At 36.4% G+C, this 13,962-nt stretch overlaps 2 protein-coding genes and 1 long non-coding RNA gene across 5 annotated transcripts; 1 reads left to right on the forward strand and 2 right to left on the reverse strand.

Moving 5' to 3' along the window:
* Nucleotides 1-305: 305 nt before the first annotated feature.
* LOC106352653 (RHOMBOID-like protein 9, chloroplastic) lies at nucleotides 306-2,694 on the reverse strand. 2 transcript variants are annotated; one of them, XM_013792279.3, is made up of 7 exons: nucleotides 2,495-2,694; nucleotides 1,834-2,313; nucleotides 1,655-1,757; nucleotides 1,393-1,558; nucleotides 1,073-1,243; nucleotides 823-977; nucleotides 306-748 (listed from the first exon to the last, which is right to left on the reverse strand). In XM_013792279.3, exons 2-7 carry the CDS (start codon nucleotides 2,297-2,299, stop codon nucleotides 502-504), a joined length of 1,308 nt encoding a protein of 435 aa, XP_013647733.2. In that variant the 5' UTR covers nucleotides 2,300-2,313; nucleotides 2,495-2,694; the 3' UTR covers nucleotides 306-501. The 2 variants fall into 2 exon arrangements, with proteins under 2 accessions (XP_013647733.2, XP_013647734.2); XM_013792280.3 differs by lacking the exon at nucleotides 2,495-2,694 and having other exon boundaries at nucleotides 1,834-2,488.
* A 1,978-nt stretch (nucleotides 2,695-4,672) lies between these two features.
* Nucleotides 4,673-6,697, forward strand: LOC125576558 (uncharacterized hydrolase YugF-like). Of its 2 annotated transcripts, none has more exons than XM_048736905.1 (6): nucleotides 4,673-5,170; nucleotides 5,438-5,549; nucleotides 5,637-5,730; nucleotides 5,818-5,998; nucleotides 6,080-6,149; nucleotides 6,237-6,697. In XM_048736905.1, exons 1-6 carry the CDS (start codon nucleotides 4,842-4,844, stop codon nucleotides 6,546-6,548), a joined length of 1,098 nt encoding a protein of 365 aa, XP_048592862.1. In that variant the 5' UTR covers nucleotides 4,673-4,841; the 3' UTR covers nucleotides 6,549-6,697. The 2 variants fall into 2 exon arrangements, with proteins under 2 accessions (XP_048592862.1, XP_048592863.1); XM_048736906.1 differs by having other exon boundaries at nucleotides 4,746-5,170; nucleotides 5,821-5,998.
* A 125-nt stretch (nucleotides 6,698-6,822) lies between these two features.
* On the reverse strand, nucleotides 6,823-13,835 carry LOC125576560. The gene is made up of 3 exons (XR_007314994.1): nucleotides 11,010-13,835; nucleotides 10,407-10,938; nucleotides 6,823-9,799 (listed from the first exon to the last, which is right to left on the reverse strand). It is a non-coding gene; the product is annotated as an uncharacterized LOC125576560 (long non-coding RNA).
* Between the last annotated feature and the right edge of the window lie 127 nt (nucleotides 13,836-13,962).

Below are 13,962 nucleotides of genomic sequence, written 5' to 3' on the forward strand. Positions count from 1 at the left end.
GTTTTTTTCAAATAATAAATTTGAGAATCGAATTCGTTTGTTCGGTTTGTTTATTTTTTTAAGTAATTTTAAGTAATTTGGGTGCAAATATCAGATAATTCAAATAAAAATATTTGAATGATTTTAGGTGATTCGATCTTTAGAATAATTCAATGAGCAAACGTCTGTATGTAGTGGAAAGTTAAATTCTTCAGATTTTTCTTCCGATTTTGAGTAAAAACGCTCAAAACTACAAAAGCTTAAGATCTCATCATAGTTGATTAACTTGATTAAGAAAAGACTTCAGATATAAGAGTAGAACATGATTATTGGAAATTTTTATGATGGAATTATTATCGGAATATAAGAACTTTCTCTTAAGAACCGATTATTAGTTGTTCTTAAATTAGTCATTTCTTAGTACAGTTTTCTCAGTTTGCTATACCCCCAAACCAAACGACTCTCCTCGTTTATCAGTACTAGAATTTAACTTTCCACTAGACACACACAAATGATGAAACCCTAGATGCGAGAGTAGACCACATCATCATACGTAGGGAAGGTCAATGGTCCATCCCCAAGGACTAGCACACAAGTCACAAGAACCGCGACAAAGATTGTGAAAATCAGAAACGATTTACACGGGCCCGCGCTGTTCTGTTTCTCTGCCCCAACCGTCATAATCCCTTCACTTCCACTTCCAAGTTGAAACACCGGACAAGTGAAGAATCCGTACACAACCCCAGCTACAAGTGCTCCCAGATTTGTCCTGTCATGACTCACAAATGTTATTAGAAGCATACATACACACACAAAGTATCCCATGATCAGATGAAAGTTTACCAGTCATCTATTGGACCGAAATGGCTTAGTATGAGACCAAGCCCTGTCATTATAATGGCCTTCTGAAACAAGTCTTCGTACTCTTCTCTTTTGATCATCTCCTTGTTCTGAGATTGGTCAACAAGCCAAGCTCCTATTAAAGCAAATGCTGGTCCCTACACCAACAAGAGTTTACATGATTTGATATTTTGAATGTTTAGGAACGGTGCAATGCAATTTGGTGGGGGAAGAAACAAGTATTTAAACTTACAGTTCCTCCAACTGTAGGATCTGGTGTATGAAGAAAGCTCATGAAATTACCAGAGACCCCTCCGAGAATACAAATGAGACAGAACGTGAGTAGCCCATAGTCACGGCAGACTTTTGGTCCAAAGGTAAGCAGAGCCCATGAGCTAAGGGCTACATGAGGGATTCCAGAGTGCTGCAAAATGTAAAAATGTTTCAGTGACAAACTTACATGAAACCAAGACATCAAGAGGGGCTGAGTTTGACAAGATTGTGTGCTTCAAATAGCTGTTTCTGAGACAGTAAAAGAATGGGAAGAACAGACCCAATCTGTTGGTCTTGTACCAGAAACATGGGTGTGACCAGCCTCCACCATTCCCCAGCCACGATTAGATCGTTTATCTTTGCTCCATATAACAGCGGGAGCGATAAGAGTCCCATATCATTGTTCCTCACTGGAGCCGCCGCTTCAAACAGACACACTCCAACGTTTATGGATGCCAATATGCTCCTGGAGAGACACACACACAACAAGAAAGAAAAGGGTTTTTCTAAGCATCTACAAGACACATCTAAGACGAACAAGAGGTGATTGTAGGGTTCTTACACAACATAGAAGTTCAATGGATCTTCTCCATCATTATTACTTTCAATATCAGAGTTTCTCGATTTGCTTGCTACTGAACCTCCTTCTGGTTTTATTATCGCATCTGAGAGTCAAAGAAACAGCCAAGTAAGCGACTATTAGCAAGAGGAAATCAAAGAATCATAATATTAATCTTATACATTTTTGTTGTTTTTTAAGATAAACGCTCAAAGATTCTAACTCCTTCTCTCCACTGAGTTCAGCTCCCCGATTGATTTCATCCCCCATTGAGATAGAAGGCTTCTCATCGTTGCTTTGAAGTTTCTCAAAGTAAGAATCTAACAGTTGAAGTCTCTTTTTGATAGTCTTGGTCTCTGATGACGCCCTAACCAAGCAAAGCTTTCTTCTTGAACACGGGATCGATCTCGTACAATCCCTCCCCAGAGCGGTTGTTCTATGTTTCAGACCACTAGTGCTACTGCTACTAACCTCTGCCTTCGTCAACACTCCTAAAGCCGGACATGGGAAGGTTCTGCCAGGCGGACAACTTCGTCTTGCACCATTCGAATCAAACAACACTTCTCCTCTGCTATGTCGACCTGAAGTTCCATGCTGAAAAACATAATCTTTACAGGGGAGTTCACGGTGAAGAGGAAACGACGCCATTATAAAGCTCGAATCTGTGCATTAAAAAAAAAACAAGAAAGGCTTTGATTTATGTAATATATTCGAGCAAAACCAGCTCTTACAAATGATAAACCTCTTCTCACTCCGACAGAATTTTAAGATTACTAAGAGAAACTAACATCGAACACAAATGGTCGGAACCATAATCAGAAGAAGAGAAAGCGATGACTTTACCTTGGAAAAAGAAACCTGATCCTATCTTTGGCTTGGTCAGACCTTAAGATGAAGATTTTGGTTGCAGGTAGGATTAGGATTGGATTTGGATTTGGATTTTGGATGGATGATAAGTGATTAGTGACTGTCTTCGGGTAATGAAAATTACGTTAAAGACCGACAAATAATAACAAATATTTTTATTGTTTGAACAGTAATGACTCACATGTCATGCGTCACAAGTACGACTCCCCGGACCTGATCATTCCTTTTCTTTCTGATAATTTTTCTATCCCAAATATATTTCATTTTTTTTCTTTTTTACTATAATCGGAAAATTTTCGAACAGAAATCTATATAGTTTTTTTTTTTTTCACACTAAAAGATACTTGTATTAAACAACCAACATTACACATGGAGGAGTACATCATTGATCGGATAAACCAAAGCCGGACTAAATCCGGAAATTATGCCAGCAGAACAACAAGTTCTCCGGAAGCGAAGCCCAAACAAGGGAAGCATATTAACACAAACTTAAAATACAAACATGATGATAATGAAGGTGAAACCAAAAAAAGATTAAGAGCCAATAACATAGGCGAAGAGGAAGAAATGCTCTTAAGTAACATAACGCAAATGCTCCAAGCGGTTCTTTGAAGAAAAGACAACGAACCAGGCACCTCCCATAGTGAATAAGCGCATGCAAATAGAAACTGAGAACCTAAGCTTCAAGACCGGAGAACCAGAACGCATCGTTCTATACCGTTCAAACCGGATACGGCGCAGTCGAGACTACAACGAGAACGACTAGGAAACGCCAACAGAGAAGCAGTGAAGGATGAGGACTCGATCATACCTCTGGAGTGAAGACAGGGAGCGAAACCGCAACACTTTCGCCAAAGTCAAACTTGATAAACAAGCCAGAGCAAGGATCGAGACGAAGCGAAGCCAAAGACACCAACAGTAGAGATAAAGCGCATGCAACTTTGAAAACACATCATCAAGCCGTTGATCTTGAGAATCCGGGGCTCCAATCTTGAAAACAAGCTAAGTCTAAACAGAACTGAAACAGATCTGAAGCTTTAGCTTGACACCTCCAAAATTGAACATGCAAGTAAACCGAAGGAACATTACATAGAAATTAAAACTAAACCCGACCCCAGCCCTGTGGAAGCGGCCGGAGTCGGTGAACGACGAAGAACAGATGAAGAAGTTTTTTTCTTTTTTTTTAGATAGAAGATGGAGAGTCTAGAGAGAGATGATCCTTTTTGTTTTTGAGTGGTAAATTTGATGAACAGAAATCTATATAGTACTTTCTCCCTTTTAAAACAAGTGATATTTTTATATATCAATATAACTTTTAACTTTATCTGAAAGATAATTATCTCAATAGTTCTTCTTAAGTTTTTATCACAAAAATAATCTTCAAAAAATAAATGACCAAAATAGTTTTTTTTTTATTTTAAAATTTTTAATATTTATTTTTATTTTTAAAAATTTGAACTCATCCCAAAACCCAACCTTTAATTCTAAACCTTAAGTCTTAGATTAGTTAACTCTAAGAATATAAATGCATATTTACCCTTCAGTAAAACTTCTTTTAGTCATTTTTCTCTTTAGAAGTCTATTTTTGTAAAAATAAACTAAAAATGACTATATAAGGAAATTTTTCTTATCTAAAAGTGTGTAAAATAATAATATTTTGTAATTTATTTTATAACTATTTAAATAATTTTTAATGTATATTATAAATATTAATCATAATTATTTTTTAAAAAATAAGTTTTTTCTTATGATTGTGCACTAAAGAAAATATTAGTTTTTCTGGAGCACTAAAGCTAAAACGCAGCTATTGATTTCATTTTTAACCATTCATATTCTTGCTATTTTGAACTAGTTAAACCTAAATACGAAAAAATTAAAGAAATTATCTGAAAAGAACCTAGTTTGTGTCGAGTAAGGCAAAATGGTAGTGTTACAAAAACTGGGTCGGGTCTCTTCATTAAGCCTATAAAACGCCACGTGGACGCCGCGGGAATGGTAGTGTTTGAGGCCAACCTTTATCCATGCCGCGGGAATCTAGTTTGATATCTCTTTTTTATCTTCGTAAACCATCAATAAAACGCCACGTGGACGCCGCTCAAACCGAACGAGTGGTTGTTGTCTCGGTTCGAAGTTCGAACATCGTCGGTCCAAATCGTCGTTACCTTAATCCGTGATACCGAACCATTTGGTTTAATCGAATTATATTTTAACCGGAGTGTAACCGAAACTAATCAAACAAGAGAGAAAGCCACGTAAGGTTGTCTCTAATGACAATCAACCAAAACGGATAACCAAAGAAGCAGAGTTAGAGAGAGAGACGACGATGAGAGCTCTGACATGGACAGGATTATCTCCGCCGCCGCTGCCGGCTATGGTGGCGCGAATGACGACGACTTCGAAGATGGTTGCCTTACGACGGATGAACCTCCGAAAAGATCGTGTCTGTGTTAGCGCCACGGCGGTTTCAAGCGGAGGAGGAGTAGTGGAAGCGGTGGAGTTGGCTGAGATAGGAGAGAAGAGTAAGAAGTGGAAGTGGAAGGGAGAATACTCAATCAATTACTTTGTCAAGAGTTCGCCGGAGGAAGTAACTCCGGCGAGTCAGACTGTTCTCTTAGTTCACGGCTTTGGCGCCTCTATTCCTCACTGGCGAAGGTATCAGTTTCCACTTTGATTCATTTAGGGTCTTACCTGTGAACTTTGATGTGTTGAGAGTAAATGTATTATGTACAATGTAGTTGAGCTGAGACAGAGTTCTGTTGTGTAGGAGAAGTGTAGATTAGTTTTGTATCAATTAAGTGAAGCTGAGACAGAGTAGGAGAAGTTTAATTAGTTTTAAGAATCAAGAAACTATTGTATGTGGAAGATTTTTTGTGTATATGCATTTGGTTCTTACAAGAATAAACTAATTTTTATTTGCAGGAATATAAATGCTCTGTCCAAACACCATACAGTGTATGCCATAGATCTTCTTGGGTTTGGTGCTTCAGAGAAGCCGCCTGGTTTTAGCTACACTATGGAGTCATGGGCTGAAGTAACCACCTGGCAATTATCTGATCTGTTTTAAGCAAGTGTCAGTGTCTTGTTTTTTTTTTTAATTTATTAATTTGTTTTCTTGCAGTTGATACTCAACTTCTTGGAGGAAGTGGTTCAGAAACCGACAGTTTTGATTGGAAACTCTGTTGGAAGCCTTGCTTGCGTTATAGCTGCTTCAGGTCTTGTTCTAATATCTGATGTGATCTATTGTCTGCTATCGTTTTGATGTAAGACTCCATTGTTTGTTGTGACTTCTTGAAAATTAGAAGAATCGCAGCGAGATCTGGTTAGAGGTCTGGTTCTGTTGAATTGCGCTGGTGGTATGAACAACAAAGCGGTGTTTGACGACTGGAGAATCAAGCTGCTGATGCCATTGCTCTTGCTTATCGACTTCTTACTCAAGCAAAGAGGAATTGCTTCTGCACTCTTCAACCGCGTTAAAGACAGGCATGACTCGTTACCAACTTATATTGTCCACACTCTTCTTAATCGAGAGCTCTAACGCATTGATGGATGAATTAAACACAGGGAGAATCTCAAGAACATTTTGACAAATGTATATGGCAACAAAGACAATGTAGATGATACCCTTGTAGAGGTTTTTTCCTATTACCCACACTCTCATCTCAATGACATTAGGAACCAACCAAATGTGTTACATTTTATGCTGAAAATGTTGTGTCAGATTATCGCTGGACCAGCAAACAGCGAAGGTGCGCTAGATGCATTTGTTTCCATACTAACGGGTCCACCTGGACCAAACCCGATTACGCTGATTCCTGAAATAACCAAACCGGTTCTTGTCTTATGGGGAGACCAAGATGGATTAACTCCTCTCGACGGTCCTGTAGGTAAATACTTCACGTCCCTTCCGGGTCAGTTACCTAACTTCAACCTATATGTTCTAGAAGGTGTTGGACATTGCCCACAAGATGATCGTCCGGATCTTGTCCATGAGCGTCTCCTTCCATGGCTGGCTCAGCTTTCTTCCACATAATCTCAGTTACGTGTATGGTGTTTAGAAATGTATAACATGTTTGATTGTTGCGTCTATGCACTAGAGAGCCAAATTCTACCATTTTTGTATATAAAAATGGTAATAACATCATATATCGAATGTATATTTTATAAATATGGGTTCATTTATTGAATGTGTGCTTTTTTCTCATAAGTGGGGATTTCGCTTGTGTTTTACGCAAATATTTTGTGGTTGAAAACTACTGAAGAAATCAGAAGTTCCGGTTTAGGAAGCCGATGAACCAAGCAATCAAAGTTCGGTTTTGCATTCAGGTTTTAGTTGCTGGTTTTGTGAACAAGTCGTCCAGTGTAGTTTTACTCATCTGCTTTATTCCTTTTTTTTTGTCATCTATGGAATTATATTAACTTGAAAAAATAAGGTTACAAGGTCAAATACGGACCACTCAATAACCAAAACTAAAGTTCTAAACAAGGACAGAGAGCGAGACATTAAACAGAGGAAGCACTTTTCTCACTGTCAAAGAGAGAGAACATAGCCAATAAGGAACTCCTTTTGCCACATATGTGTAAATCATGTTCTCTACCGTGACATTTTAAACGATGAAAAAGCCCATCTATTTGTTATCCTCTCTTCCAACTCCACCCTCCACCGATAAATCTTGTCTAGCCTAGTCATAAGTTCTGAGATCCGAAACTTAAAAGAAGGCCATATTATCGAGTTCGTTATCATTCCAAAAAGGATAAGAGTATTCAAATTAAAAAAATACCTTGTTACTCTTATGGATTCCCATTGATACAATAGCCCATATATAGAAGACAAATAAAACGAATTTCTTACAGATTTGATGAGTTGAAAACGACCTTCTACAGTTCTACTATGCATGATCACCTCTCCTCTGTGGTCTAAAAGCACCAAGAGGCCAAGAACCACCTCCTATTCTTTTATTCCGATTCCACATGGCTATAGTATTACACACTAGAACCATCCAATAGGTGGAAGACACCATTTTTTTATAGTTTTTTTTTTCTTTCACGTTTGTCCTCCTCTTTCATAACTCTGTCATGTTCTTGTGCAAGAACCCAGAAATCCGCTTTCTCTCTGCCTTCATCAAGATTGATAGGTCCCAAGATTTACCACTTTTAGGCCATTTTATAGGCCATATGTAGAGTCTTTATTTTGTATTTCGAGTCTGTTTAATGTCATTTACAGGTCTATGTGTGTTTTGGATTACTTTGGTGATTTTAGAACAAAATAAAACTTAAAAGGAAGAAAATCTGTAGCTGTGCAGAAAGTGAAGTCGAGACACGATATGAGCATCGACCAACGCTTCCGTGGCATCGATCGACGCTGTTGCTGATTGACGAGCCGACCAAACTTTCAAGAATTGCACTTTTGCCCAAACAATTTCTTATTTGCAAAGAAGCCCTTAGACGTGTTAAACCTATTTATCTATATTTTACGACTATTGTGTGGGCTAACCTTTGTTAATTTTAGTGAAATTTTGGAGAAAAGATCAGAACTCCTTCAAAGATTGATTGGAACTCCAGTATTTCTTACCTTTAATCTTTATGCAATTATTTCAGATTATGATTTATGATTCCTATATCATGTCTGAGTAATTCAATTGTTAGATCTAGAGATTTTCTAAGGTTTTCGATGAGTTTTTGATTGATAGATCAGCTAGGTCAATCCATTGTCTCCTTCATCAATATTGTTTTTACAACTTGTTCTTAACTAGGAACTTGATCTTAGGATAATTGGAATACAACGAGAGTGTGAGCTAGGTTGCTAGACACAACGAAAATTAGCCTAATTAACTTAGTGAACATATCGAGTTAATCTTAATGCATGACTAGAGAAATTTGTCGCGCAACGAGAGTTGGCCTTCAAGGATCTAGATTTAGACAGTTTGTCGCAGCAAGAGTTGGACAACTGATATTTGAACTCAAATTCTAGGATTGAACTTAATAAACCCTTAGCAACTATTGATTTGAGTTTTGATTGCCTGTTTGAGATCCATGGATCTAGCGTTTTTCCCATCTGTCTACAAACTGATCTTATCGTTCTGTTTGATTTACTGCTTTCTATTTCCGTTTTAATTTTACCAATAATTGTTAGTCTATTGTGTGATCCACGCTTCAAGTGGATTCGATCTCTAAGTATTACAATCAATTTCTTATTTGAGAGAGTTACTCTAGAATAATTTGAGTATATCAACGATCTCATTTACCATTCTCCAAAAGCCATCAAACATAATACCATTCTTGTTTTTTTTCATACAAACCAGATAATCCAAGGGAAGGATCGAGAAACCTAAGAAGATATATTTCTCTTCTTGTTCAACTCCACTAAATGGTAAAAATTAGAGAAATTTGTGTTCTCAGTGAATCCCTGATACGACAAAGTTATGTTAGCCAAAGCCCACACTTGTATCGCAATGGAGCATGTAAAAATAATATGATTCACTGATTCGCCTTGAAATCCTCACGCTTGGCAAACGGGACCCAACTTAATACCTCTTTCAATCAGCAGATCACCTGCCACGATAGCATTACATAAAGTTTTCCACATAAAGACCTTTATCTTTGGAGAGGTCTCAAATATCTATAATGTAGCTTTAAGACTGTTGAGAGAGGGCTCCATATCCACTACACAAATTTATTCTATTCTAGTCAACCGATTCATCAAACAGTAACCTGACTTGACTGAATAGCAACCATTTTGATTGTGAGACCATATCCAATAGTCTTTTTTTTCTTACATGGGACTCATTTATGATTCTATCTATATCTTATTGGTAGAAAAGATCTTCCAAAATCTCTGGATCCCAAGTTTTTGTAATGGGATTGATAAGCTGATTGACCCTGAGTTCCAAATCGACCAAGATATTCTTTATTAAGGGATATCCTACCTCTCCTTCGATCCAAGTTTCCGACCAGATAGCTATCATATCTATTCACTTTCGGACATTCAGAAATGTTACCGAATATAAATCTTACAACAATTCTCAACGACCAATTGTCTCACGTCCAATAGTCTCATATGAAAAAAGTCTGAATGTTTTTTTTAAAGATAAAAAGAAATTACGAAACCGAGTTTTTTGGGTGTTCAGAAATGTAAATAAAACAACAAATCATATCCAAATGAGTCAGCCTTTTTACTTCTGCTTATCATTATCATTTTTATATTATGTGCTTGCAGAACAAGACAAATTATCACTAAGACTCAAGAGCAGTATTTCCCTTCCAATTTTTGAGAAGCCTTTCTTTCTACAAAATTAGAAATCAAAAGAAAAATTAAGATGCAAATCAGAATATGCAAACCCATGAACAAATTAGCATCATTCGAAGTACAGTTCAAATGCAATAAGTTATTTTATATATTCAAAAAAATATATATATTTATTCACACCACAAACATAGTATTCAAAAGAAGAAATGATATGCAAAGCTGAAAATGCAAACCCATGAACAAAACATGTCTTGAGAGTTCAAGAAAATCACAGTACATTTTAATGCGAAACTAGTATTTGACTGTATACAGTTTCATGCTAAGTTAGTATTTGACTGTAAACCATGGCATCGATTCCAAAGTCTGTGGATAAATGCTTTAGTTGCAAGTGTATATATAGGTAAAGTATTGTATAGATGAAGATGTGCTTGAGATTAATAAAGAACACTTAAATCCTAAAAAGCGTTGATAAATTCGTTTACCTAAACAGTTTTTAATGAATTCATTCACCAAAGTAATCTTAAACCTAAGCAGTTCTAATCAATTCTTTAACCTAAAATTAATTTAGAAGCCTACAAACCTTAATAAATTTCTTGACATTATATAATTAGAGAGAGAGAGAGAGAGGGAGGGAGAATGATCTACCTTTTTGCAAGCAATATACTTCTCTACTTGTGGTTTTTGCTCAGGGCTAAACGCAAACCACCTTTCATGAGGACATACGTCACTCCAGCTTCCTAAGTCTGCACAGAAACAATGGTAAGAGAACAAAAATTACTACATAATACTTGTTAAGACAAGCAAACTGTTTATATTTTTCACACCTTGAAGTAAAATGTTTGGTTCTTTGCTGTACGACTTCAATTTCCAGAGAGTAAGACCATTGTCATTCAATTCAACCGGGCTGGTTCTAAGAACATCATCATATTCTTGAACTTCTGCGAAAGCAATTATAAAAATTAAGCCCCTAAACCATTGTTATAAACAATCAATCACATGAATTCAGAATTATACTTTGCATATTTAACGCGTTTTGCATCCCGGCAAAGACTAGTTCAGATTCAGCTTCCATTTGTGATACAATTGCAAGCCGTTGTTTAATTGTCAACTCAACCCCATTATTCTCTGCTTGAGCTTTGGAGAACTCATCTTCTAACTTCTGATATAGTTTTTGCTCCTACAACAAAAAGGTTTTAATATGAATTGTCAAACTTTAATTGTAAAGAACTAAGTAGATTTTAATGTTACGTTAGCTTTTGCTGCATTCAACTTTTCTTTTGCTTCCTTTTTCTTTTCAACAAATTCAGGATTAGCAAAGCAATCCCTCAGCACCCTGAAAGATTGTTTACAACATGTTAACTATCAAGCACATAAAAAAAAAGAAAAACTGATTCAATATATATATATATATATATATATATATATATACATACAGATACATATATTACAATATAACTTACGTTGTGCTAAGCGTTTCATCGCACAAGAAATTCAAAAGTTTCAGCCTTTGCGATGAACCCATCTCCTCATACTCAGCAATGCCTTTTTGAAACATCTCAGGAGGGAAGTCATCAAGCTTAACTTCGGATTGGGAAAAACAGTTTCCAAGAACATTGAACCACCTATCATCTGATGCACTCAGGGCAACTGATCTAAATTATCATAAAAATGATATCAATCAGTTATGTATCAAAGAAAAAATCGTACTTTCCAAGAAAACAATACGTACTTGTCTCCTGTGTCTACCAATATAAGAGTCAATAACTGGATTATCATTTGGGTGAGGGTAGAATGCTCATGGCTCCTTGTGTTTCTCCCTGATACAATCTCACTCACAACAAGTTGAGGTTCCCCTCCTCTCAAGCCAAGAGCCTATTCAAAAGGTCATATGCATTACAGAAGAGGAAATAACAAACACTTCCAATGTTAAAGAAAAACCAAAGTACAAAGAAGACACCTTTCCAAATTTCGAACAGAACTCCAAAAACTGAAGAACTCTTCCAGCATTTTCAGAGGGCAAGTCAATGCCGAAGACAGTGATTGACTCGATGCCCTGAGGTAGCTTAACCTCCTCAAGCTGAGACTTCTCTTTCTTCTTGAGAATGGGTTTTGTTCTTTTTCCGGCTGCAGGAATATTCTCCTCGTTGTAGCCTTCACTTGAATCATTCAACTTCAGCTGGCGTTTGGCATTTTTGGGGGTTTTAATGGCATCGGAGCTGGAACCATTTTCTCTAAGAAACCCAGTCAGCTTCTTACCTTGTTCCTTTCTGAAAAAGAAAAAGAAAATTTAATTTCTCTTAAAATTTACAAAGTGAGCCCTAAAACATGTACACAGTCCTTTTTGACAAAAAAAAAAAATCAAAATGTAATGAATGATTTAGACTTACAGGCAGTTACTACAATCGCAAATTCCCCTGCATCTGTAACAAAGCCAGTCTTTTTTCGATGCAACATCCTCTGGGATCTCTTTGTACCTTTAAATTAGAGCCGTAGTCATATATAAAACAATCACTAGAGATTATACAAATCTCAAGAACATCAAATCAAACCTGTTCCATAGGCAACTACGACAATACTTCACCATACATGTCGTGTTTGGCCTCTTTGTCACGCAATTTCCGACAATATCCGATCTCTTTTTATGACACTAAACACACAAAGATCACTGATTCAAAAAATGACTAAATAGAAAACCAAGAAGTCACCTTATTTCGGATCAATAAAGATAACAGCAATTCAGAATATAAGTGCCTATTGAAGATAGGTTGATCGAAGCACAAACAAACCTAATATCATAAAGTTAAAAAAAATGTTTGAACCTGGTGGCAATACAACGATTGCCTAATCTGGGTTTGAGCTTCGATCATTGTTTCAGAGATGTTGTTCATGATTTCGTCACCCATACTCTCGACACACACACCCAAACCCAAAATAAAAAGGTAAATCCAATAAGAAAAACAAAACGAAGACAGATGTTAAATCTTCGTTTATGTGGCTTTGATTTCAGATAATGTGAATCCGAAATCTGTAGATTTCTTACCTTTTCCGTCACTACCAAAACCTTTATGGAAGGCTAGTAATGGCGGGCTAGGGTGTAATTTAATTTTTAAGTTGACCAATCTAGAAAGCTTATATACGTTGGTAAAATTATTCAATCCTTTATTCAAACTAGTGACTACTAAATCTCACTAGGTGACCTCTCTTTTAAGAAAGATATTAAAATGAATTCTTCATTCCTCAGATGGTATACTCTTTAACAAATGAACCATTTCCAAGTTTCTGATAATGAATTTCAAGCCATTCTTCATTTTTCCTCATATACTGAAGAATTATTAATGAAAAAAGTTTTCCCTAAATTATTTCCTAAATTTTAAATAAAATTGACTTGACAAAAAATCTATTTCTTTTTCCGTTATACTCCTTCCACGTCCTACTTATCACATTATTTCTCTATGTTGTAGTTCATCTCACACTTAATGAGCTATTTCGGCTCTGCTCTGATCATACATCTTCAGTGATCTTATACATTTTATACTAATCATAACGTAGCTTCTTTTTATAAAGTTACAGTATAAAATATATATTATTTCATGGTTGTATCAGGTGAAAATCACACAGATATGTGCTTGGGCTATAAAATCTGTGATAAAAATCACACACAATATTGGATCATTTGAAATCATGAAGCTCTAAACCTATAATTGCTGGTATATTTATTGGTTTTGTATCGTATTTTTTTTAATGAAATATTAAATTTCTTAATCATCAATGGAAAGAATAGTTATGTACATGTGAAGCAAAAATAACTAAAGCCTAATTGAGTATGTGTGCTAAACCAGAGTTGCATCAATCCCCGCAGGCGTATCTTCTCCGAGTATTTTACCGAATAGATACGATTCCTCACTGTTTCCCCAATCAGCTTTGCTAGCTAAGTTACTTGTCTAGGCTTCTTGAGATGTTTCCTGTCATTTCTCTCACTCCAAATCATGTAGATTGTCGTCTGGAAGGTAAGTCTCAAAAGAATATAAACAAGCCGATCAAACCCATGAGTTGTTAGATGCACAAGTGTTCTCTCCCAGTCCGGGTCAGGAGGGTGACCTAACAACGTACCAATCACCTCTATCCATAGGGTATAGGTATATGGGCAAGCAAAAAAGAGATGATCCCTTGATTCATTTGGTTCCCCACAAAACAGACAGCC

This window comes from Brassica napus, chromosome A7, assembly GCF_020379485.1.
Source record: "Brassica napus cultivar Da-Ae chromosome A7, Da-Ae, whole genome shotgun sequence".
In the NCBI taxonomy this organism is placed as follows: Eukaryota; Viridiplantae; Streptophyta; class Magnoliopsida; order Brassicales; family Brassicaceae; genus Brassica; species Brassica napus.

Bases quoted from the DNA above. Each gene is read 5' to 3' on its own strand.
- LOC106352653 (XM_013792279.3), bottom strand. From the start codon at position 2,299: ATGGCGTCGTTTCCTCTTCACCGTGAACTCCCCTGTAAAGATTATGTT. The intron at 1,758-1,833 runs GTATAAGATTAA...TTTGACTCTCAG, and splicing joins TCTTAAAAAACAACAAAAAT to ATGCGATAATAAAACCAGAA. The intron at 978-1,072 runs GTAAGTTTAAAT...TTGTTGGTGTAG, and splicing joins ATCCTACAGTTGGAGGAACT to GGACCAGCATTTGCTTTAAT.
- LOC125576558 (XM_048736905.1), top strand. From the start codon at position 4,842: ATGAGAGCTCTGACATGGACAGGATTATCTCCGCCGCCGCTGCCGGCT. The intron at 5,550-5,636 runs GTAACCACCTGG...GTTTTCTTGCAG, and splicing joins CTATGGAGTCATGGGCTGAA to TTGATACTCAACTTCTTGGA. The intron at 6,150-6,236 runs GTTTTTTCCTAT...ATGTTGTGTCAG, and splicing joins TAGATGATACCCTTGTAGAG to ATTATCGCTGGACCAGCAAA.